This window comes from Ambystoma mexicanum, chromosome 1p, assembly GCF_040938575.1.
Source record: "Ambystoma mexicanum isolate Mex_15411 chromosome 1p, UKY_AmexF1_1, whole genome shotgun sequence".
Classification (NCBI taxonomy): Eukaryota; Metazoa; Chordata; class Amphibia; order Caudata; family Ambystomatidae; genus Ambystoma; species Ambystoma mexicanum.
In genome coordinates, this window is record NC_090921.1 from 698,554,650 (window position 1) to 698,579,417 (window position 24,768).

Genomic DNA, 24,768 nt, shown 5'->3' on the forward strand with positions numbered 1-24,768 from the left:
CGGCGGCCAAGGCGCACCTCAAGGGGTTTTTCAGGCTCTTTACTCTGTTGCATAGGTCACATCCGGTCTGGGCCCTGAATGTGGTTCTCGCGGCCTTGCAGCGCAAGCCCTTTGAGCCGGTGGCCTCAGTGGACATCAGGCAGGTGACATTGAAGACGGTACTATTGGTGGTGCTTACCTCTACTCGCAGAGTCAGCTAGCTAAGGGCGTTGTCATCATGCAAGCCCTTCACCGCTTTTCATAATGAAAAGGTCATCTTGCGCGCTCATCCAAACTTCTTGCCCAAGGTGGTCTCTCAGTTCCATTTAAATCAGGAAATCTGCTTGCTGGTGTTCTTTCCGAACCCGCAGTTGGAGCCAGGAAGGGCTCTACATTCTTTGGACCTCAAGAGGGTCCTCAAGTGCTTCCTCTATCTACAAAATCCTTCATGAAGTCTGTTGTTTGTCACCTTCGGGGGCTTGTCTCCTAGCACCCAGGCTTCCACAGCTTTTATCACCCGTTGGATGGTCCAGGTCATTTCAGATGTGTTTAAGGCCATGGGCAAACCAGTTCCTGCGGGGATTCATGCCCATGCGGTCAGAACTAAGGCCACAGCTGTTGCGTTTCAAAGGCATGTTTCTTGGGATGGCATCAGCAAGGCGGCTAATTGGGCCACTCTGGCTTTCTGTAAGCACTACTCCCTGGATACCAGCTCCAGGCGCAATGCAGAGTTTGGTCAGGGGGTTATGAAAACCCTTTTTTCTTCTTCCTAGATATGAGGCAGATTGTCGCAGCTCCACCCTATGGTCTTGTTCGGTGGAATAACTCACAAGGATGGAGGATGGAGGAAAGGGGACAGGTTTGTGAGTAATTAAAGTTACTCACTGCAGTGAGTACAGTACTCCTAGTCCTTAGTCCCCTTTCCGCCATACGTCCCATCCTCTTTCTCGCGCTTGTATGCCAGGGTTTAATATGTAAAATGTGTAGCCAGGTATCTAAGCTCCCGATGTGTTCAAAAGGGGGGACTCAGGTGAGGTGCTGGAGGGTGGGTCCTCGGGAGGACATTCCTATGCCGGGGTTGCACCCCCACATGCTATACTAGATTTAAAGTGGTAGATCAATAGTTTGCTGCCAAAGGTTCCGATACCGTCCCCATGTTGGGGGACGCCCATAAGTATGGAGGAAAGGACTAAAGACTGTGTACTCTAGTCACTACAGTGAGTAGCTTTCATTTTCTCCCCCACGTTCCGCTCATCTCCCAGCACTCTATGCAACATACCTCCTCTCCTTCCTCACTCCTTATGCCTTCTCCTCTCCTCACTACCCTGCTTTTATATTCCATATCAGTCCTCTTTTTCTTCCTCACAGCACCCCTCATAACCTATCAATCTGCACCGGTTCACTGTACGGGGCATCTCCCTTTCTTCTCACCACGCCTTTCTTAATCCTCACCCAATCTCCCTCCAAGATTTCAGTAGCGCTCAACCCTTATCTCTCATTCACTCTCCTCAACCACATATTCTCCATCTCCCTTCTCACATCCTCCACCGCACAATCGGATTCCCTTGCCCTCCCCAACCAAGTAGTGGGTCGAAACAAATGTTTGTTTTTGAGTACCTGCTTAATATTTATATAAAAAACTTTGTTTAAACTACAAGCGTGCTTGAAATATTGATAGAAACGGAACCAAACGGAAGAGTGGCTAACGTGTATGCTGCGTGAGGCTAATTAGAAAGGTCAGGACTGCTAACTCACATCACTATGCCATTATAATTTAGAGCTAAAGAGCAACTTTTCACTTGGGCCATGCACCCGATTTGAGGTGTACAACTTTTTTCATGTTAATGTATTTATAGGCAGAGGGATTACACCTACTCAAGCAGTAGTCCGACTAGAATTCCTCTTGCCCAGCGCAGCTGAACAGAGCTTCCCACATTCTGTTTTTTTACTCTTAATAGAGCACTAAAGTGACAAGCAGTTTCAAACATGTTAAGGTAAACTGCTTTAATGTTACTGAGCCTGACGGGGAACATTAAAAAAAGACTATTTATAGGTGGCTAGCGACATACAGCAGGATGTGCTACGAGTCTCCACCTGACGGAATAATGTCACATTCCATGAGAGGTAGAGCGGCTAAGGAAGGTTGATTGTTTTTTGGTGTAGGGTTGGCAGGTATTCAAGAGATATGTAGAGGTGCAACTATTTTGTATCTCCATACAATTACTATACATTGATTATATTATTTTGCTAATTTTGGAAGATGGCTAGTTCAACAAATCTTTAGATAGCAAAACATTTTCAAAATCTTTAAAGAGAAAGCATCTTGAGGGGAGGTAAAATGAAGTAGAAGAGACCTTGGGTTAATCGTGCCTCTGATGGTACCTTTTCTTTTCTCTGCAAATTCTTTATTGCCTATCCACCTCCTTTTTACTAACTCAGAATGTTCATAGTTCATCATTTGGGCTCAGGTAATTGGTTCCATTTGTATCCTAGGTGGGTGTCACTTCCAGCCTGTGTAATCCTGTGTAATATGCTACCCTGTGTCCTAGCCCCTCACCTCCCAGCTGATATATGGCATTTAGAACGCGCATGTACACGTGTTTGTAGGTTGTAGGCGCGACAAGACGGGGAGGGGTTGGGAACAGAAGGACAAAACAACGATTTTACTAGGCCTTGTGTCATTCAGATCGTGCAGGGGAGAAGTGCAAAGGGAGATGGAGAAGTGCAGGTAATCAGAAATGCAGCCAGCGGGTGGTTCAGTGCAGGTAATCAAAGTGCAGCCAACGGGTAGCTCATAAGTGCAGGGAGAGAGGACTTTAGGGTTACAGATACAGACCACAAGTGCGGAGGTAGCCAAGAGGCTAGTCTCCACTACCCGTCCCTCTGAGTATAGCCAGACGAACATTGAGGTGCCAATCTGGTGACAGCAACATGGCTATTTCACAAAATCATTCAACCTTTGTAGGCAAAAAATGCATCGGAACCAATGCTTACTGTAATACTTAAAACGCGTAACTTCTTTCCTGTTAGGTAAAATGATCTCCTTTGAAAGAAAGTAAACAAAATGTGAGTTAACCAAAAAAGCGGTCCATGCAACAGAAAAAAAAGTGGTCCATGCAACGGAACATCAAATATATAATGGTCCAGTGGTGGTTGGACCAACAATGCAACCTTGTTATGTGGGAAACATAGGCAGGGTTTAGGTCAGGTAGACTGATTTTCTTGAGAATATTGTGGATGGCAGGCTTGGGAAGGGAACAAATCCTGTAATGGTGCATTAGATGATGCTCTTTTTTACATGTGAGACTGACTCCAAAATGTATCTTTGTTTCCTGAACCAATTGGTGTCCTTGGGTATGACAAAGCCAGCAAATGTCACTCAATCACTCACTCCATACTCATTCTTGGCATCGCTGTACGCAATGAGCTTATTGTCACCCTTAAAACATACTCTTTGGGGAGGCCACCGGAGGTGCGCTCATGCATGCAGCCTGAGCTCGATCCCCTCCCAGCCAGGGACCGTTAAGTGACGTGAGCACCCACCAGTAACTCGGTATGGGTGACGGTGAAAGTCTGCTGCATGCAGTGGCGAAACCGCAGACAAAATCGCCCCCCGGAATCAAGGAGAACGAACAGAGTACAGTTGAAACGAAAACAAAAGTGCAGACTCCCGCTCGAGTGAGGCGTGCGGAGGAGGCGCTCTGCTTGTCAGCGGCCCAACGACGTGGGGAGCAAGGAGGACCTTCCGTGGGTGCAGGGGAGGTGAGTGCATGCCCCCCCGTCTGGATTCCTGCAACTGCTGGGACCCATGGAGGCAAATGGTCCACGGGTGGGGGGTGTGGGGGCACAAGGAGATGTCCTGCCTGAAGAGTGGGATTACCGCGGGCGGGGCCGAGATACTCCGGTAATCCCAGCGGCGAATCCCAAGGACGCCCAAGAACACACAGGGTGCCCTCGTACAGAGAAGAGGCCGCCCCCACACAACATACCGGGACTTCCATGGGCAGAGGTGGAGGAGTGTGTGCCCCCAGCTGGGGCTTGGGGAGCACACACATTGCAGGGGAATGTGGGCCAGGCCCTGTGACAGACAGTGAGACAAATGTAACACCCACTTTCCAACACTTGAGGAGTAAGTGGCCTACACGGAGGCAGGTGAAACAGTGCCATAATTACCCCTTGTACCGAAAGCAGGCCCGGACCAGCGGGATATTCCAAGAGCTCGCAGGCAGAGAAGAAAAAGACAGTGGGTACGTGTGGAGCAGCTGCAGCAGTGGTGGCCATAACCCCATGGGGATAGGGAGGTGTGGTGAGCGCTGAAGGCCCACAGAGCCGGAACCCAAACCTCACAGAAGGAAGGGGGCCGGGGGATTCCGAGTACATCCCAAGTGGACAAAATGAAAATCCTAGAGAAAGCAAAACAGAAAGGCCTGATCATCTATGGCACGTCCAGAGTAACAATTTATCAAGTTTTATCGTCATTGACCCTAACCAGGAGAAGGCTGTGTGCGCCCTTGACAAAGTGGCTCAATGACCCCTGTTTGGTTAGGTTCTGGTGGTTGTTTTGAAAAGAGTTTGGAGGGCTGCGGGGGGCCGCCATAGTCTGGAAAGTTGCGTCCCAGTTCGGAATGCGGGGGAGGGGGCTCAAAGTTAATGAGGTATTGACGGTTCTTGATCGGAGGGGAACTGGTCCCAGCTGGTGGTCTGACCTCAACCGGGTGATGTCAACTGAGAGGAGCTTGGAGCCCTTGAGGGGTATTGAGGGGGGGGGGTGTACTGGGAAAGGGGTTAAGATGAGGGTCTTCTCTGAGTTGCGGTTTTCGATTGCTGGGAGGTGGAGGTTTGGGCGTAGGCCGCCCGGGGAGCAGAGATGTAAACGTGGAGGGATAGTAGTATGGCAGTAGTTGCTACTATCTACTGTCCCAACCAGAGTCAGCTGAGGGTCTTGCTGAAAACTCTCCCAAAGATAATGCTGGAAGCCTCAGGCCACATGATACTGGGAGGGTGGCGGGGGTGGGGATTTTGACATGTGGGCGAATGTTAAGCTGGATAGGCAATTGCGATGTACAGAGTCACAGGATTTGGCCAGATTAGGGTGTGGAGAGGTCCTGGAAATGTTGGGGGTCTATGGGCTCCGTGACGTATGGCGTCATCTCCACCCAAAGGAAAAGGGGCCCACCTTTTACTCAGCCCTAGGCGGCACCTTCACTAGAAGAGATTATATGTACATCTCAAGGGGTCTGTGAGAGGAAACGTTGGGCACGGAGATCTCCCTGATCACCTGGTGAGACCATGATATGGTAACAGTGGACCTGAATCAGCTGGGCCTCGTACATAGGGGATCCAAACGGAGATGTAATGAATCACTGTGGAAGGATCCCGTGTGTTATGCAGAACTGACCACAGAAATCGGGGAATACTTTAAAATAAATAATACGGGAGAGGTCTCAAGGAAGGTGGTGTGGGAGGCAGAGAAGGCAACATGGAGGGGGGGGATCCTGATTAGGGAAGGGGCAAGGAAAAAAAGGGATCAGACATTAATTGAGAACAGGTTGAGGTCTGAGATCGCCCAACTCGACAAGAGGGCTTGGGACGCCACCGAGGGGCGGGAGGACAGAGTGTTGGAGGCAAGGTGGAAAAGGGAGGAGCTTAGGCTTCTGGAGGAAGGTCGAATAATCAGGAAACTGTAGTTCCTGAAACAAGTTTTATGAGAAGGAAGATGAGGCGGATGCACTATTGGGGCCAGGTTGCGGGGACAGCGTTCCGAAAGATGGGTGTAGGCCATCGAAGGGTTTTATAGATCACAAGACCCGGGGACGGGAGGGATTCAAGAAGCATTTGCAACATTTTATGAAAACCTATATAAGTCGCAGGCTAACCCAGAGATGGGAGAAATAGTGACCTACTTGGTGGGAACGCGGATGCCTAGGCTTTCCCAGGAGGCGGCTGAGGCGCTGGAAGCTCCAATTTCCACTGAAGAAATTAAGAGAGCAGTGGTGAGATTACCGGTGGGTAAGGCCCCAGGGGAAGATGGTTTTTCAGCAACTTTCCAGAAGTCGTTCATTTCCCCCCTCTTCTCGTTTATGGTGAAACTCTTCAATGATATTCTGGAGACGGGGGAAGCCCCGGAATCTTTCTCTCGTTCGCTAATAACTGTGATACACAAGGAGGGTAGGGTCCCCAGACTATATGGGTTGTACTGCCCCATCTCCCTCCTGAATATGGACGCTGAGCTTTACACGCAGGTTCTGGCAGCGGGACCAGAAACATATATGCCCCAACTGATCCACCCAGACCAAGTGGGCTTTATAAAGGGTCAACAGGGGGCGGACACAATGAGGAAAACCTTACATTTGATTTGTGAGGCGCGGGAGATGGCGGGGGACCCCACCCTTCTCTCTGTGGATGATGAGAAAGCTTTTGATAGAGTGGAGTGGGGCTTTCTAAAGGAGATTTTAGGAAAGGTGGGGTTGGGCACAAGGATCAGGAGGTGCGTAATGTCAGCTACCTGTTGAGGTCTCCTCTGTACATTTGCGATTGAAAGCAATATCAGAATGTAAAGTAATATTCTAAGAGGTCAAGGTTAGTTCTCTTATAATCTGCACCGGAAAGGACCTTGGTAGTTGGAGCACTGTCCTCCAGAATATCCCTTCTAGGACAGGCCATATTTTTGTTGAGAGGAAAAATTATGTTTCTGCACCCTAACACAAGATGGGAACCACTTTAATCCTATAGACAGTGACCAGCGGCATTAAGGTTAATCTACAATATCTTTTTAGGAGGATTTTTGCTTGCGCCGCCAGATTTTTTACCTTCCTCTTCATCACTTCAGTTCTTGGTGCCTCATTTATGCTGTTATTCATGCAGACACCTAGATAGTTAAACAAATTGGCCTCCAGTATTTATTTTCCTTTTAAGGCCTACACAAATTTGTACTTCCCCTGCCTGTTGTTTGTTGGACCCTTTCTCAAAATGCGTGATTTGTCTGGGTTAATTATTAGCTTGTTCTTTTCTACGTAGTCTTAAAAGGGCGTCCAATTGGCGCTGTAGTCCTACGGGGGTTTGGTCAATCAAAACGATATCGTCTGCGTATAACAACCTCCCAACAGTTATTCCTGCAATCTTGGGAGGAAAAGATCTTGCTTGCGGAAATGTTTCATTAACATCTGAAATGAAGAGATTAAAAAGTTCTGGGTCCAACGGGCACCCCTGCTTCAACCCGGTGTTAGTTGGTATGATGTCTGACAGCAAGCCAGTTTTGTCCAGCCTTACTCTTTTTGCGGTGTCTGTATATACGTCTTTGATGTTTTCCATCACCATCTGTGGGCATTACCGTTTTTTCAACTTACTCCATATCTATATCTTCTCACTGTATCGAACACCTTTGATAGATCAATGAAGTCCCCAAAGATTTTCAATCCCTTTAGTCTCATGATTTTGGCTTTGAGTAGGTTTATCAAAAAGATGTTTAGTGGGGTCCCCCTCCCCTTTACAAAACCTGATTGCCATTAGTCTCTGTGCCCTGTAGTTCTCCATGCCGTTAGAGATTTTAACAATATGGCTGTGAAAACCTTGCCCGCCACATCCAACAAGGCTATGGGCCAATAGGTTTCCGGATTCGTCCTCAGACCTTTTTTAAAGATTGGCACCACTACTCCTTCCTTCCATGAATTAGGGACTTTTTCTGATATTAGAATATATTTAAAAAGTTGGTGCAGGAATTTTGCCCATTCTATTGGATTGCTCTTCATCATCACGTTCGTCAGCCCACCTGGGGCTCTCGAGTTAATTAACTTCCTGATAATGCCTTCAATTGTATCGGTCCCAATGTCCAATACTACTTCCTGTTTGTTACTCCGTTTCATTTTCTGCTTTCTGCTTACTGATTGTGTTTATCTTTTGCAATTTTCCATAATGTTCACGCCAACTGCTCCCTACTATAGAATTTGATATAGCTGACCTTACCTTTACTTCTAATGTTTTTATAACCCCGGAAATCTTTGATGAAATGCATATATAGTCCAGAATTTCAGCCGAGAAGAGACCCCTCTGAGTTGTTCTCCCTGGAATAGCTCCTTCTGTGATTCCGTTCAGAATTATGCAGTATCTAGATTGCATCACTTCTCTCCATAATACGCCAAGTTTTTGTTTTTTTCGTTGCGATTCGTAAATCATCTTCGATTCCCTTGTTGTCTTGATCTAGACAGCTGCAATTCAGGTCTCCTACAATTATCAAGAAGGGATCATGCCTTCCCGACCTTTGCTCATCAAGATGTTATGCTATATCTTCTGGTAAACTGTTATTCTTTACATTCGCCGGGTTCCAATATACGTTTATCAGTACTAATTCTCGTTACTTTCTTAGGGTTCTATTATTTTTGTCTAGTCCCAAAACTACCATCTGTATACATGGTGTTGGGTTGGAGGTGTACAATGGGGTCCAGTTCAGGTAATTTTTAATTGCTATGAGTAGGCCCGCCATTGGTTTCCCTCTCTGACCATTTACAGCTGGGTTTAAAAGGACCCAGTATATTCTTCAAGTGATGGACTTACTCTCATCCAAGTTTCTTGGAGACAGATAACTTCAAACCCCTCCTTTTGCAGTTCTCCTTTTTCCAAGAGGTGACCAAATCCTATGGTGTTCTAGCTGAGTAAAGACCACTCCCCTCTTTGTTCATCTTTTTGGCATGATTGTTTTTGCTTTTTTTCCGCCACCAGATTTGCTAGCCATTTCCACTTGGCCTCGTCACCATCCTTGTCTTGATTACGTTTTACTGTTTCATTTATTTTTGTGACTCTTGATGTTTTTGTCCCGGGGAGTTATATTTTTATTGTATTTATGATCTTCTTTAGATCGAGGTTGATTTGTCTGTCTTGTTTCCTTTCTCTGTCTCTGATGGTGTCTTGAAACATTTGCAAAAACAAAGAGATGAGGGCTGGAAGGTTTAGAATGAATCTTAACCACTGGCATTGCTCTGGGCAACCTTCCAGACCATTGTTCTTCGCCTGCCAAGCCATTACAGAAGGGGAAAGACCATACGCAAATCAGGCTTGGTCCCACCCCAAAAGGGGCAGTCCAGCCCGAACTGCTAGGTCACATCTCTTCTGCACGAGACCTCAAACATCCCCAAACATGTTTCGGCCTTGTTGCGCGATCGAAGCCCATTGGTCTTAAATTGTGCGCTTCATCCAGCAGAAGTGGTTTTACTAGTCTTGAAGTCATATGGATGTACACTCTATCCGTATGTTTTTCATCAGGGAATTCTATTTTGGCAAAGTCTTTAGAAGTGATCAGTCTTAAAGCAGTTACGTGGTGTAACAATCTCACCACATTTGATCTATTTAAGATCAGACCATCTTCAAAGTGGAGTATCCTTTCCAGACCAAGCCCCTGCTTCTCTTCCTTTTGGTTTGACTTGTCGTTTATTGACTGTCTATGTCCCTTTTCTTGTTCTGAGAGACAAGGGCTTTCCCTTGTGTCATAACAATGATATCTTCCTGTTTTGCGACCCTCTCAGGCCTTGTATCTCAGGAGTCACATTTCTCTCTTTAGGTTTCTTTTTGCTCGGGTACTCATTACTTTCTTTACTCTTTCTTGTTGGTTTACCAACTTTCTCTAGATCACCCTCCTTGAGTTCTTGAGTGTTTGATCTGGTTGAGTTTTGTTTTAAATTCCTGCTCCTCTTTCCTTTGCTGGCACTGGTTCCTACCTCGTACTACTGGAGAATGATACTGCACCGAATCATCTGTGCTTACTTCTTCCTCTTCTGAGTTCACCTCGTCTACACTTTCATTAAGCGTTTCATTTTCAGATAATCCTCCGTCCCTCATTGTCTGGTCTTCCTTCGATATCGTGTATGTTGACATGTCTATCAGGTCTATCTCTGAAGTCTCTGCTTCACTGGACTCGTCTAACTCCAATATTTCCTTTCCTTTTCCGTGGTAGTCTTTTCCAATTTTTCCGAGATTTACATTTTCTACGTTATTTTCTTTCGAAAGAGTTAGATTTTTTTTTATAAAGGTCTGACACTTGTTGGATTTTTGTTTTAGCTGCTATTCTTTGATTCTTTGATTTCTTGCCTCCTGTGTTCTTAGTTGTGACCTTTTTCACTCCATTTTCCTCAGTCTGTTTTTGTGTCTTTCCAGTCTCTGACAGTTTTTTACTGCTTCTTTCCCTTTTTTGCTAAAGATTTTGCAGATTTTTGCATCCTGCTTGTCTTTGAGAATTTCCTTATACAATCTTTAAATTTTTGGTCGGTGCTATTTGACTGGTTTGTGCCCTCATTTTAAGTGGGTTACTTTTGACTTAACTACTAATTGTGTTTTGTTTCCCCGCATTTTTTGAACCCGTCTTATTAGCTGGTGTAGTCATTTTAATCACTGGTGAGATGGTCGTCCCGTCCTTCAGTTTGTCATCTGGGTGGGATATCTTTTCTTCTATTATTTGTGTATCTTCCTGAATTCGTTGTTCGCCCTCTATGATTGGTCTGAACTGGGGTTGATTATCCTTCACCTGGTCATGGTTTTGTAGATCAGTTAAAGAATCTTTGGGTCTTGTTTGTTCCTTCTCGGTTATTTGTGCTCTGCTTTCTTTACTCTTCTCACCACCATTTGGGATGTCCTAAGATTCTTTCCTTTTTTCACTGGTACTTAATGTTTCTTGGTTTTCTATCTCGCTGCAACTGTTCTTTTGTGCGAAAGAGTCCTGCAGTTCTATATTACAGCTCGGAGAGGTCGCTCTCCCCTTAATTTCCTTCTGTTTTTTTTTCCTTCATAATGGGCTCTAGTATGCTATGTAGAAGTTGTGCGATCTTTGCTGGACTAGTCATGTTGTTTTGTAGCGCAGAAATAAATCCTTCTACAAAGATCATTTTAGTATGGACCATTGCTATTAAATTAGTATGATCTCTTGGGGTCCTCGCTATGTTCTCACGTAGTTTCATAAATGGCGCTAAAATAGCTGCCGTTGTGGAGACTAATAAAAAGTTTTCGTCCTTGTTCCTGTGCAGTTTTGACTGTTCATTTGTGGTTGAATCCCCTCCATTTTGCAACTCTGTGGTTATTGTTGATACATCCTTTGAGTCCATCGGCCTTGTATTATCCTCTGGATTTTCTTCACTTGTGTTCCTAGTTTGAGTTGTTTGTTCCTTTTGTGCCACTTTTGGCTCTTTCCCCTTTTGCTGTTAAAATTGTCCTAGTGTTTTTCGGTTATGGTGATTAAATACTTAATTAGTTATTTCCATAGTTATCGAAATTTCCATCTCTGCCCCATATATCTTTGTTTTCTGGGTTTGAGTACTGCGCATTGGGTTCCTGTCTTCTTGTCCCGTTAACCGCGTTCCATTGAAGATAAATCTTTGTCCTATCATAGTGTCTATGGGTGTCAATCTCTGTGGTTTCCATATATTTCTTTTCCTGTGTTGAGCACATATAAGGGTGCCCTATTAATTTAGTTGCCCCTCCTCCTCTATTAACCTATATTTCGCAACATGTTTTGTTCTTGTCCTGCCCGAACCACCTCCTTATTTTTGTGGGTCTTTTAAATATGTATCTTTTTGTAGGGTAGGTTGAACTATCTACAGTCCACTTGGAGCTTACTTCTTTAGAGTTCGCGGCATGTGATTTAGTAATTTCGTCAGTGTCCTGCAATTTTGCCGTTTCTGTTACTATGCCTTCTTCATTAGTTATACATTTTTGGGCCGTTTCCTGATCTTCTTCGGTCAATGTGTTAGTTGGGAGACTGGCCCGTTCCTCTCTGACCCCGGTTAATTGCGTCGCGACTGCAACTCTCTTCTTCAGTTGATCCTTTTCAGCCTCTAGTCGGTTGTTTGCTTCCGTTGGCTTACTCCTTTCTTCCTTTCGTTATTAACCCGGTCTGTAGGACTTTCTTCTTCGTTTGAGTAAAGTGTCTGGACTTGTTCCAATTGCTTTAGCTGGTCCATGTTATCCATGTAAGTAGCTATGCTTGCCCCAATATTTACTTCAATGTTAAATGGACAGGCGATGTTAGTAACTGCTTCGTTCACACCTGCATTTAAAGTTTTGGTTTGTCCTAATTCATTTGGGGTTGAGCAACACCCCTCCCCGCCAGCCCTCCCTCTGGAAGTGGATCTTCTACTGATTCCCTGTTGTTTGTTAATGGCAATGTAAATATTATTGGTCTCAACGGGCTAATTCTCCTGGGTAGGGTGAGCACAGACATGCTTTTATTGCAAAGCGTTCTATTCTCCCACTTACTGTCCTTATAGTGCAAGTGGATTCCTCGATCCTCCGGCCTCTGTCACCTGACACCGGACACTCAGCTAGCACCCTGCTACGCTTTGCTAGATGCCCAGTTTTTCAGTACTAGCGAGCGTATGCGGGGCGGAGCGTTCCGTGTCCAACAATGAAGAGTGAAGAGAGACTCTCAATTCACTTGAGGTCGCAGTTTTTTTCTCCAAGTTTCCAAATGCTCACACAAACGGGTATAAGTCACAGCACACCGGACACTCAGCTAGCAATTCGCCTCGTGCCCGACTCTATTTGCGCTTTCCCTGGAGCCTCTAGCTCAGAGAATCAGAGAGGACCCCTGAGTGGAAGGGCTCACATTGGGCGCAGTAGATTACAAAGTTGTTTTATACGCAGATGATATGCTCATGCACGTAAGGAACCTCCTAACCTCTATACCCATGGTAATCCACCTGATTGAAGAGTATGGAGAGCTCTGCGGCTTTAAGGTTAACAGGGCTAAGTCGGTCCTTTTTCCCCTCTGAGTGGGATAGGCATGGCGATATAAATAGATTCACACCATTGGGGCTACTGGTTAACAGGGACATGCTGCGATACCTTGGGATTAATCTCACAAGGGACGTGGGAGATTTCTATGAAGCCAATTTCCCCTCACTCCTGTCCGGATTTCAGGCCGACCTAGTAAGATGGGGAAAACTGACCATATCGTGGCTTGGACGCCTCAATGCCCTGAAGATGGTGTTTACGATGGTTCCTATATCCGTTCCAGATGCTCCTGATTCAGGTCCCTGAGACCTTCTTTTGGGAGACAAAAGGGGATATGCTTAAATTTGTGTGGCAGGGAAAGAAAGTGAGAATAGCTTAGGAGGTGCTCACCTTGCCGAAAGAAAGGGGGAGGTGGGTGGAGCTCCCGAACCTGAAATTGTACTATAAAGCGACACATCTAAGGGTCCTCGTACCCCATCTTAGAATGCAGAGGGAATTCCAATGGGGTTGGATTGGCCAATCTTAACTTGGCCCCTGCCACAGTAGGGGAATGGTTGTGGGTTCTATATAGATCCTGGGGACTATATGAGAGATATGGCGACAGTGTGCGGAAATGCAAGGAGTAACGACATGGCCCTCCCCCCTGAGTCACTTTTGGGCACCTGGTTTTCGAGGCGCGATTCCCGAACCCCGAAAGATTTCGAGCATGGTTTGAGGCGTGTCTGGAGAGGGTCGGCCAATTGTGGAGGGAGGGCACCTTTACTACGATCACTGACCTGGAGGGGGAACTGGGCATAGGCACCCTCTTGGTCTTCTCATACCTTAAGCTAAAGGGGGTGTTCACGTGTGAAAAATGGAGAGATGGGATACAGAGATACTCCCTTTGAAAAGCTCCTGGATAAAAGAACCGAAATGAAGTGCCTGATCTCTGCTATGTATGGGGTACTGGTGCTTGCTTGGAACAGGTCCACAGAGCACCTGAGACGGAGATGGGAAAGAGATAAGGATAGGGAAATAGACCCAGGGCTTGGGTTGAGACTGTGTACGGGGGCCTCTGAGACCTCAGTCTCGAGCCAATACAAATTGCATGCCATAAAGATCCTTCATAGAAGGCAATACGACCCGGACCAGCTCTCAAAGATGTTTGTCTGCGAGCCCCATGTGTTGGCGGGGACAAGGCCGACTATTGACATACGTGGTGGGGATGCCCCCGAATACAGGTGTTCTGGGATGGAGTGCTGGGATGGATCAGGGACCTAGAGGGGATACACTGCATCAAAACACCCTTGCTGATCTTATTCGGGATGGATTAAGTCGAGGGGGAACTGAGGTGGTTTACAGGGTTGGCAGCACCCCTGCTGCTGGCAGCACAAGCCTGTCTAGTTATGAAATGGAAAGGTGCCCGAACTCCCTGTAAGAGGGAATGGATCAATGTAGCCCTGAACATATGTATCATGGAAAGAATAACTGCGGGCCTCCATGGGAGGGCAGTGCCACATGAGAACATTTGGGTGAATTTATGACGAAATACTTGAAAACTGAGGAATAGAGAAGTGGAAAAGGCTTCCTACAGGAAGCACAGTACTGTGTGATCTAAGAGGTGAGCAAGGAGAATTTCCCCCTGAGGCGACTACCCCCAGTCCGACAATATCCCAAGAAGGTGGTAAGCTCTCTTGAGGCGGCCAAAGACATATGTGGAATGTACATGGTAATACTCTCTAGAGACAACCATAGGTTTACTACTTGGGTTTCGCTAACCGTTGGAGGGAGGTAGGGGGGTGGGAATGGGGGGAGAAAGGTACTGATACAACAATGGAGTGGAGTGGGGGGGAGCGGGAGGAAGGGGTTCGTTATTCCTGATTGATTGCCTTACCCCTAATGTTCATAGTTCTGGATGTACGAAAAATTACAATAAAATTAACAAAAACCTACTCTTTGCAGCATTGATATGTTACATTTTTGGAAAGGTCTGGGAAATTGGTCACACTGGTTGAAACAGAACTTTTGCATTTACAGTTTGATGGTTTTGAAGAAGTTTCCCTGCCAGACGTTGATGAAGATGATGAGCCACCCAAGGTGCCCACGGCCCCAAGAAGCAAGAAAAGAAAAGAGACTGGAAGCGGTCAAAGCAATGAAAAGGTTAGGCACATTGAGGCACAAGAATTTTTTTGTTGGGGGACAGTGGGAAAAGGAGTCTGTTAATTTGCAGGCATAAGCAAGAGGACCGTATGACTGCTTTCTCTTGTGTTCAGACTCTGCCATTGGTCCTTATTTGACATTGGTCAAATAGTGCATAAACTGAGTTGGTATCATGCTTTGTGCCATTGTTTTCCTGGCCCAAGGCCAGCAAAGTGGACACATGTTTATTCTCATGTTTTATTATGGACATGATGTAGCATTAGTGTGACTGCAAGTTACATTCTGTTATTAATTATCAATTACCTGGTAGTTCCACCATGTTTTCCTTTAGGTTTGGCATGTAGCTGCCACTATCTCCCATGAGTTTGGCTAGTATTGCCACCATCTTTCCTTGGGTTTGTCTGGTAGAGATGCCATATCCTTTTTCTGAGAATGTACTTGTTGTTTCTAAAGCGTATATTCGAATGGATTGTGTCCTCCCACGTATTCCTCATCTTAAGATAATTCGTTTCCCAGCTTTGCTGCTTCGGAATTTTTTTTTCACCAGAGGGCCCTGTGTTCGAGGCTGCGGAGTCGAAGTCCTTCGTGGGCCACTGTTGAGCGTTGACGTCATCCACTGTATAAAGGGCTCGAGCAGCGCCCGTTACCTCAGTTCCGTTTTTCCAACGCAAATGCTTCGTGTTATGAACGGCGCATCAGATTTTTCCTCGACAATGTCTTCATCATCTACTCCCACCACACCCAATACAGGGTTAAAAAAATGTCTGAAGTGTCGTGGGAAAATGTCGATAACCGACCCCCATCGGAATTGCCTCTGGTGCCTCAGCCCAGACCATCGGGTTGACGAGTGCAGTTCCTGTCAGGCCATGTCCAACAAGGCTCTTAGGGAACATAGAGGTAAGCTGGCGGTGGGAGAGGAAACATACAAGTCTTCTAAAAGACAGAAGGATTCGGACGAATCTAGTCGAAAAGCTCATCATGAGTCTAGGCGGTTGAGATCAAAGCTTCGCTCAGGGAAGTCCTCCTCGTCTTTGACTAAGAAGTCAAAAAAGCGACATCACAGGTGGTCTTGCTCCTCGTCCTCCTCTAAGAGGAGAGTAACTTGTCCATCAAAGCACGATTCCCCAGAAAAATGGGAGTTCTTCAGGGCTTCGATGCTTAAAATATTTGAGAAAGCAGCCCAGACCCCCTCGAAGTTGCCACGTGGTGATCATGCCTCTACCCACTCTAAAAGTGACAGAGGAAAACCAAGATCTAAACACGCTAGAGTTGAAAAGGAGTCGAGAGTGTCTTCGCGGGAAAGCTCCCCGATGCCTCGTGCTAAGTCAAAACCTTTGGTGCATAAATCAGGGTTAGCGGAATCGACGTCGAAGCCAAAATTCGACTCGCCACTGTTGACGATCATAACGTCGAAACCTCTGACGAAAATGGCGTCAACACCGTTGGCTGTATCGAAGCCTCCTTCGACATCGTCAAAGCCAGCGTCTTCTTTATCGACGCCTTTATCGAGGCCGCCTTTCATTCCAAGACCCAAGTCGACGCCATTATCCATACTTGGGTCGATTCCACCTTCTTTACCTGAAAAAGTTTTCCATCCTCAACCTAGACAGGAATTTTTCTGATACATGTCATCCATATTTGAAGAACACTCCTCTGGGGTTTGGAGCCAGAGAGGTCCTTGAAGAGCTAGTGGACCCGAATTCTAAAATTACAGATCTTTGACTGTCTGCAAAATGCCAGTGGGTGAGACACTTCACCTGAAGTGGATTTTGAAAGACCAGACCCTACAAATCATGCTGATCCCAGTTATAGGAATCTTATGGGAAGGGTCATTGATTTTATGGGTTGGAAGGCAGCTTCCCCAGATTTTGACCAGGATGACATGACCGGCAATCTGATGAAGGTCCTTTAAAAGACCCTGTTCTACCATTCCATAAGGCACTACAAAAAAGGGTGATGGCAAATTGGAATACTCCTGATTCTGTTTCAGCAGTAAACAAAAAACTTGGACCAAAATATAGGCCATCTTTATCAGATCCAGAATATTTATCTAAACATCCATCCCGGAAAGTCTAATGGTTCAAGCTGCAACCTCCACTAGGCAATCGGCTTACCCATCAATACCACCAGACAGGGATGATAAGAAAGTTGATGCTTGGGCCCGGAAAGTTTTTTCTTCGGGCAGCATGGCCCTTAAATCGACTAATGTCATTTGTACATTAGCAAGATTTACTTATACCCTGTGGGACTGCATTTCATCAGCGGCTCAACGCATCCCGGAAGGTGAGGAACAGGATGGTTTCCTGGCTACAGTGAAAGATGGTAAAGAGGCTATGGAGGAACGCCTTCAGTCAGGACTGGACACTGCGGATAGTGTAAGCAGGTCCATGGCATCTAGCACGGTCCTACGCAGGTTTGCATGCCTAAGGAAATCTGGCTTTGCACCTGATGTGCAATCTAGATTACTTAATATGCCCTTTGACGGTGTGAGGTTGTTTGGCAGCAAGGCGGATGAGAGCTTGGAGAAGCTGCAGACCTCAAAAGCGGCAGCAAAATAACTTAGTGCCGCTATAAGGCAACCTCAGCATCACTCTTACACGGGCTCATCTTCCTGGAAGTGTCGCCCTTTTCGCTTCTATTCCTCTTTTGGAAAAGGGAGAGGGCAGGCCAGTCAGAGAGGCCAACAGAGAAAACCCTTTCGTGGTGGAAAAGGGAGAGGTGCTAGATCAGCCACAGCACCGGCTAATACCTCCTCAGCCACTGCTGCAGCCGCTGCAAAGCCACTTTGAGGTCTTCAACCACAAGACACCTGTGGGAGGCAGAATCACTCGGTATCTGGACGAATGGAAGGGCATTACCTCAGATGCCTGGGCACTAGAGATAGTGACCCATGGTTACTGTCTTCCTTTTCATCAAAGACCTCAAGATAATCCACTGGGAGCCAACTCTGTAAAAATTCCAGACCCGCTCCTTGTGCAGGAGATTCAACCCTGCTAGAGAAAGGTGCAATAGAACATGTACCTGTAGCGGAGAGGAACAAGGGTTGGTACTCCCCTTATTTTCTCATCCCCAAGAAGGCCGGAGGATTGAGACCCATCTTGGACTTAAGAAATTTGAACAAATTCCTCAGGAAGGAAAGTTCAAGATGGTGACCCTTTCTCAGATCCTTCAGGCACTTCAGCTCCAGGACTCGCTGGTTTCATTGGAACTTCAGGATGCTTACTTTAATGTGCCAATCCATCTCAAGCACAGAAAGTATCTGAGGTTCGCAATTGGTGGTTCTCATTATCAGTTTCGGGTTCTACCATTTGGGCTGACCTCTGCCCCAAGGGTGTTCACCAAACTAATGGCGGTGGTGGCAGCGACTATCAGGAGACGAGGGATTCAAGTCTACCTTTATCTGGACCATTGGCTAATCAGGGCGAGTTCACCCGAATGAGCCCAGAAACATCTGGCCTTGACCTGACACTTCTTACACAGTCTGGGATTCTCCCTCAATTATAAGAAGTCCCAAATGATTCCAAGCCAAAAACTCCAATTCATCGGAGCAGTCCTGGACACTTCCTCAGGGAAAGCCTCGTCTCCCGAGGAGAGAGCTCACCACATTCTGCAGATGGCAACGAAGTTTCAAGATGCCCAACATCTACCGGCATTCGACTTTCTAATGTTGCTAGGCCTCATGGCATCCTGCATTTTTCTGCTGCCAGAGGCCAGATTGAGGATGAGATCCCTTCAATGGGCCCTCAAGACTCAATAGTCCCAATTTTCGAGGGACATGTCAGATCTTCTGCAGGTCTCGACCAAAGTGGCTCAAGATCTCCTGTGGTGGGCTTGCAAGGAGAATATCCTCAAGGACGCCTCACTCACAGGGTGGGGAGCCCACACCAACGATCTGATAATCAGCGGTCGTTGGTCTCCATCGGAGTCCAAACTACACATCAACCTTTTGGAGCTGAGGGCAAACAGACTAGCGCTGAAGGCCTTCCTGCCCTCTGTACATTGAAAGAATGTCATGATAATGACAGACAACACAGTGACCATGTACTACCTCAACAAAAGAGGAGGCGTAAGATCACTCCCACTGTGCAGAGACGCAATTCAGCTCTGCTTCTGGGCAATGCAAGAAGGAATCTCTCTATCGGCAGTTCACCTAGCCGGAGAGCTAAACACGGCGGCGGACGCTCTGAGCAGGCAGAGCACAGTCTCCTACGAATGGGAACTAGCTCAGGATGTCCTTCAAGAGATGTTCGCCCTTTGGGGAACCCCTCAAGTGGATCTGTTCGCGACCGGTGCCAACCGGAAGTGCGAACTGTACTGCTCAAGGGAATTTCCTCCAAGAGGAGCTCTAGGGGACGTGTTCGTAGTGGACTGGGTATTTCCACTCCTGTACGTGTTTCCTCCTGTCCCTGTGATTCCTCAAGTGATCAGGAGATTGAGAAAGTTCAGGAAAACCATGATCCTAATTGCCCTGGATTGGGCCTGGAGGATGTGGTACCCGGACCTTCTGGACATGTCCATCTGCCCTCCAATACGTCTTCCACAAAGAGAGGATCTTCTCTCGCAAGAGGAAGGTCGGGTTCTCCATCCAGAGGTCAAGTCACTCAGCCTTCACGCATGGTTTCTGAGAGGCTAAGATATAAGGATTGGGACCTCCCGGATGACGTAATGGAGATTTTGTTTTCGGCCAGAAGGCCAGCAACAAAATCCCTATACCAGTGTCGAAGGAACAAGTTCAGTATATAGTGCAGGGATAAGAATGTGGATCCGGGGATAAGAATGTGGATCCGTTCCTTTGTTATACTCCAACAGTATTTTCTTTTCTCTTACACTTAGCCAATTTGGGGCTCCAAGTTGGTGCTATAAAAGGATATTTGCCAGCGCTATCTATCTTTAAGCGCTCCTCGGAAGAGGTGTCCTATTTTAAAATGCCCTTAGTCATTTAATTCTTGAAAGGATTGACAAATGTGTACCCTCCGACACCTTTTCAGGTGCCCATCTGGGATTTGAATTTTGTCTTAACATTTCTCGTGTGCCCCTTTCAAACCTTTACATTCTTGTCCATTTAGGCTTCTCACTCTTAAACAATTCTGTTAGTGGCAATTACATCAGCCCGCAGGGTAAGTGAGTTGCAGGCACTGTCTTGTAAGCCTCCTCACACCATTTTCCACAGAGACAAAGTTATTCTAAAAGTCAAACCATCTTTCTTGCCTAAAATAGTTTGATTTTCATCTGTCACAAAACATGTCCTTGCCTTCATTCTATCCTCCTCCTCACGCTAGTAAGGAAGAGGAAAGATTGCATAGCCTGGACCCAAAAAGGGCTCTCAGTTTCTACATTTCCTTATTGGCAAATCTTCGACAATGTGACCAACTATTTGTTGGGTATACTGGACACAAATTAGGCCTTGGAGTGTCTAAACAAACTCTATCTAGATGGATAGTTTTAGCAATCTCTGAATGCTATAAATTGTCTGGAAAAGAGCCTCCAAATGGATTAAGGGCTCATTCAACTATAGGTATGGCAACTTCCACGGCTTTTCGGAGGGGTGTCTCGGTGAAGGATATTTGTGCTGCGGCCACCTGGTCATCAATGCACACCTTTGTGAAGCACTATTGCTTGGACTCCACTTCATATCAAGGAGGCCTATTTGCAAACGCTGTCCTTAATTCAGTCCATAACTACAATTTCTAGTACTCCCACCTCCAAATGTACCACTGCATTGGGAGTCTATCATAAGATGAGGAATACGTGGGAGGACACAATCCATTCGAAGACCAAGTTACTTACCAACTGTAACATTATTTCGATTGGATGTTCCTCCCACGTATTCCTTATCGATCCTCCCAACCTAACCCTCCGTACAGTTTACGCCAGTTGCACTCTAACTTCCTTAAGAGCCTAAGGATTTAAGACCTGATCAGCTGATGCGACCATGAACACCGTAAAAACAGAACTGAGGTAACGGGCGCTGCTCGAGCCCTTTATACAGCGGATGATGTCGACGCTCGACAGCGGCCCTCAAGGGACTTCAACTCTGCGTCCTCGAACACAGCGCCCTCTTGTGAAAATATTTTTCCGAAGCAGCAAAGCTGGGATACGAATTATCATAAAATGAGGAATACGTCGGAGGAACATCAATCGAAAGAAGGTTACAGTTGGTAAGTAACTTGTTCTTCTCACCCTGGTTTGTCAGGTAAGTCATCAGAGCAGCCAAGATGTTCAGTCTTGCCGCAGAGGAGCAGCAAAAAGAGTGTGTGCTGTATCAGTACAGAGAGTAGCGCAGGAAATCTGTAATGTACATCCCGCTGTTGGACGACATCTCGGAAGATGACCTAGTCACATTGGCACATCCTGCTACTGCCCCAGGTAAAAAGGACCTGCCCTTTTTGGAAAAGAGATGGATGAGGCCCTGCAGTCCATCAAAACGGACCTGTAACCACTCACTCCTTGGGCAACCTACAGCAAAGGCGCCAGCCCTTTGCCGGAAGCAATGGGTGCTATGGCAGGACTTTGTGGGATAACCTCTCAACATACCAGTCCTCCTCCTCCCTCCTCTTACAAGACCCCATGCTCATCGGGGGACCAATACAGAAAGAAGCCCCAGTCCTACAGGGGTTCGCAACGGCGCAGTAACTCCTCCCAATTTAGGGGCCAATTTGGCAAACCGACATGACTAGCCCCGGGCCAAGTCCTCCCAGCTTGAACAGCCCGGTGGGAGGACGACTGTTAATGTTAGTTGAAGAATGGGCAAACATCACACCGACGAATGGATGCTATCCCTCCTCCAGCAGACCACTCACTGGAGCTCGTAGACTATCCACTGGACATTCCTCCCACACACAAACCAGAAAAGTTGTGACACCTCTTTTTGCAGAAAGTGCGAGCTCTACGACTAAAGGGCGCAGTGGGCACAGGCGTCTGCTCTCACTAGTTTTTGGTAAGGAAAAAATCACTGCACAGCAAAACAGGAGAGGTGGAGGCCCATACTAGATCTAAGGGTTCTCAACAAGTTTCTGAAGGCACAGACGTTCCGCATGGTCACACTGTAACATGTGTTGTCCCAACTGCAACACAGATTTCTTGGTGTCCATGGACCACGCCTATTTTCACATTCCCATTCTCCGCTCACACCGGCGCTACCTACATTTCATGGCGGCAGGAGTGCACTATCAATTCAAGGCCCTTCCATTCCGCCTGCAGACTGCTCCGTGGGTGTTTACCAAATGCCTGGCAGACTGTGTGTCTGTGTCTGTCTGTGTGGGTCTGTCTGGTTGTTTGTATGGGTCTGTGCATCTGTATGTATCTGGGTCGGTCTGTGCGTCTGTCTGGGTCGGTCTGTGCGTCTGTCTGGGTCGGTGTGTGCCTCTGTCTCGGTCTGTCCGTGCCTCTGTGCGTCTGTCTCAGTCTGTCTGTCTCGGTCTGTCTGTGCATCTGTCTCGGTCCGTCTGTGCATCTGTCTCGGTCCGTCTGTGCCTCTGTCTCGGTCTGTCTGTGCCTCTGTCTCGGTCTGTCTGTGCCTCTGTCTCGGTCTGTCTGTGCCTCTGTCTCGGTCTGTCTGTGCCTCTGTCTCGGTCTGTCTGTGCCTCTGTCTCGGTCTTTCTATGCCTCTGTGTCTCGGTCTTTCTATGCCTCTGTGTCTCGGTCTTTCTATGCCTCTGTGTCTCGGTCTTTCTATGCCTCTGTGCCTCTGTCTCAATCTGTCTGTGCCTCTGTTTCAGTTTGTCTGTGCCTCTGTGTCTCGGTCTGTCTGTGCCTCTGTGTCTCGGTCTGTCTGTGCCTCTGTGTCTCGGTCTGTCTGTGCCTCTGTGTCTCGGTCTGTCTGTGCCTCTGTGTCTCGGTCTGTCTGTGCCTCTGTGTCTCGGTCTGTCTGTGCCTCTGTGTCTCGGTCTGTCTGTGCCTCTGTGTCTCGGTCTGTCTGTGCCTCTGTGCCTCGGTCTGTCTGTGCCTCGGTCTGTCTGTGCCTCTGGGCGTCTGTCTGTCTGAATACTCAGGGTGGTTAAAAGGTGGCCCTTCAGGCTTTTTCAAGTGTGGCATGTGCAATTTTTGCAAATATGCATTATCACCTGCAACTAGATTCTGTTGTCAGTCAGGTGTAACAGTTGATATACAAGACTTCATTAATTGCAAATCCAAATTATATTCTATGCAATTCAATGTGTATTTAAGAAAATATACGTAGGCAGCACTATACGTGAGCTTCGAATCAGTACACGGGAGCATCTAGCACATCTTAACAGTCAAGATCCGAAACTGCCACTGGCACTACATTGGCAGACGAATAACCAATGGGACAACGTTGAAGACATAAGATTTGTTGGACTTCAGCAGGCCTGTGCGCATGCCAGAGATGGAGATCGTCAATTACTCTTACGCCAACTTGAGGCCAAAATGATCTGTAAATTAAGATGTACAGTTGACGGTTTAAATCAAGAACAGAAACTGAATTTATTTTTATAAACCAATGATATATGCACACTGTAATATGAGGAAGAGACCCTGTGCAAACAAGAGGTTACACGTTATTTACTTAATAGGGGTAGTATATACTTTTACCAAGGCAGACTCCAACCAATAGGAAGGGGAGCTCAAATTGTATCTTCATTATACTGTATCTCAAATACACCTAACCTACCAAGCACTTGCAGTTTTGACATAGGGTAGACTTGATCTTTGAATATACAAATATGCATCATAAGCAATTGATTTAAAAAATGTGTCAAGACCACATTTGGTTCATCCAACAAACAAGAACATAATATCATATAGCAAATCATAATTGCGTTTACTCAAAGGTATGACCCCTGTAATTATAGTGACAGTTTGAATCCTGCAGCTGCAATTCTTACAGAAATATCAATGGGCATGATATTATGATGCACACAGTAAATTGGTTCATATAAGGGAATTCGTAACATTGACATAGCTGTGTAATTGCAAATTTGTGGATCCAACGCTATCTAATATTAGCACATAGAATAATCATCTCGAGGTTGTGTGCAAGACATCACACAGCTACAGTATAAGTTGAGAAAGTGCCAGGTTTATAAATTCAATCATACAAAGCACGGCCAATAGGCAATATACGGTAACCATTGACTACACGGCCCATTAGGAAGCGGGGAAGGCGCGTGACGTATTGTCTTCATGTGACTTTTCTCACGTGACACACGGAAGTAGCCACTTGAATGAAGAGGAAGTCGGTATGCGCGAACAGCGTTGGGAGATGAACCCGGCAATGGAGCCTAATATAGAAGCACACACAGGACTCGAAAGTAAAGCTATTTAATGCCAGTATGGTGGGAAGGGCAAGCTGTACCATAGACAAACATTTAGGCCAGGACCTAGACTAACTGCAAGCACTTTGTGCATTTATTTCGTACAGACATAGACGCATCTTTGATGTCAACAGGACCGTGAAAAAAACATTGGGTTGAACAACACGCGACAGACGATTCAAGGCAAAGTTTCCAAGAAACGCAGCAAATCACATAATCATTATCAGTAAGAGCAATCACTAATTAAGAACAATACACACTGTTTTAAAGGAACAGTCTGTGATTATTGCAATATGGAAGGAAACATTTAAACAGCACACAATTTACTATCTTCATGATTTTTAGGACACAAACGTCGCGAATCACAGGGCGCATTTGAAGCATAGCTAATTTCACCATCTTGCAGAAAATTTGAGAAGACAGCACCACATCATCAAAGACTAGTCTGAAGCGTAACATTCTTATCAGGTATTTACTAATGCACCAATAGTCATTAGTTTTAACAGGGGCCTAGTTTTTGGAATGAATACACTAAATTATAATCAAAGACTTGATCATTATTATTATACACCTTCTATAGGAATCTTCTACGTAGCTGAAGTATGAGGTGCATTTTGGCTCAATTCACTGGCTAATCATTATTGGGGTCATCAAATGCATGCCA

At 46.3% G+C, this 24,768-nt stretch overlaps 1 protein-coding gene across 5 annotated transcripts in view; it reads left to right on the forward strand.

Moving 5' to 3' along the window:
* GON4L (gon-4 like) overlaps positions 1 to 24,768 on the forward strand; it is a 2,357,623-nt gene that overhangs the window by 2,071,861 nt on the left and 260,994 nt on the right. For all 5 annotated transcript variants that reach the window (XM_069649947.1, XM_069649953.1, XM_069649967.1 and 2 more), the window contains one exon: positions 14,707 to 14,829. In XM_069649947.1, coding sequence (XP_069506048.1) covers positions 14,707 to 14,829 — 123 coding nt within the window. The remainder of the gene's footprint in view (positions 1 to 14,706; positions 14,830 to 24,768) is intronic.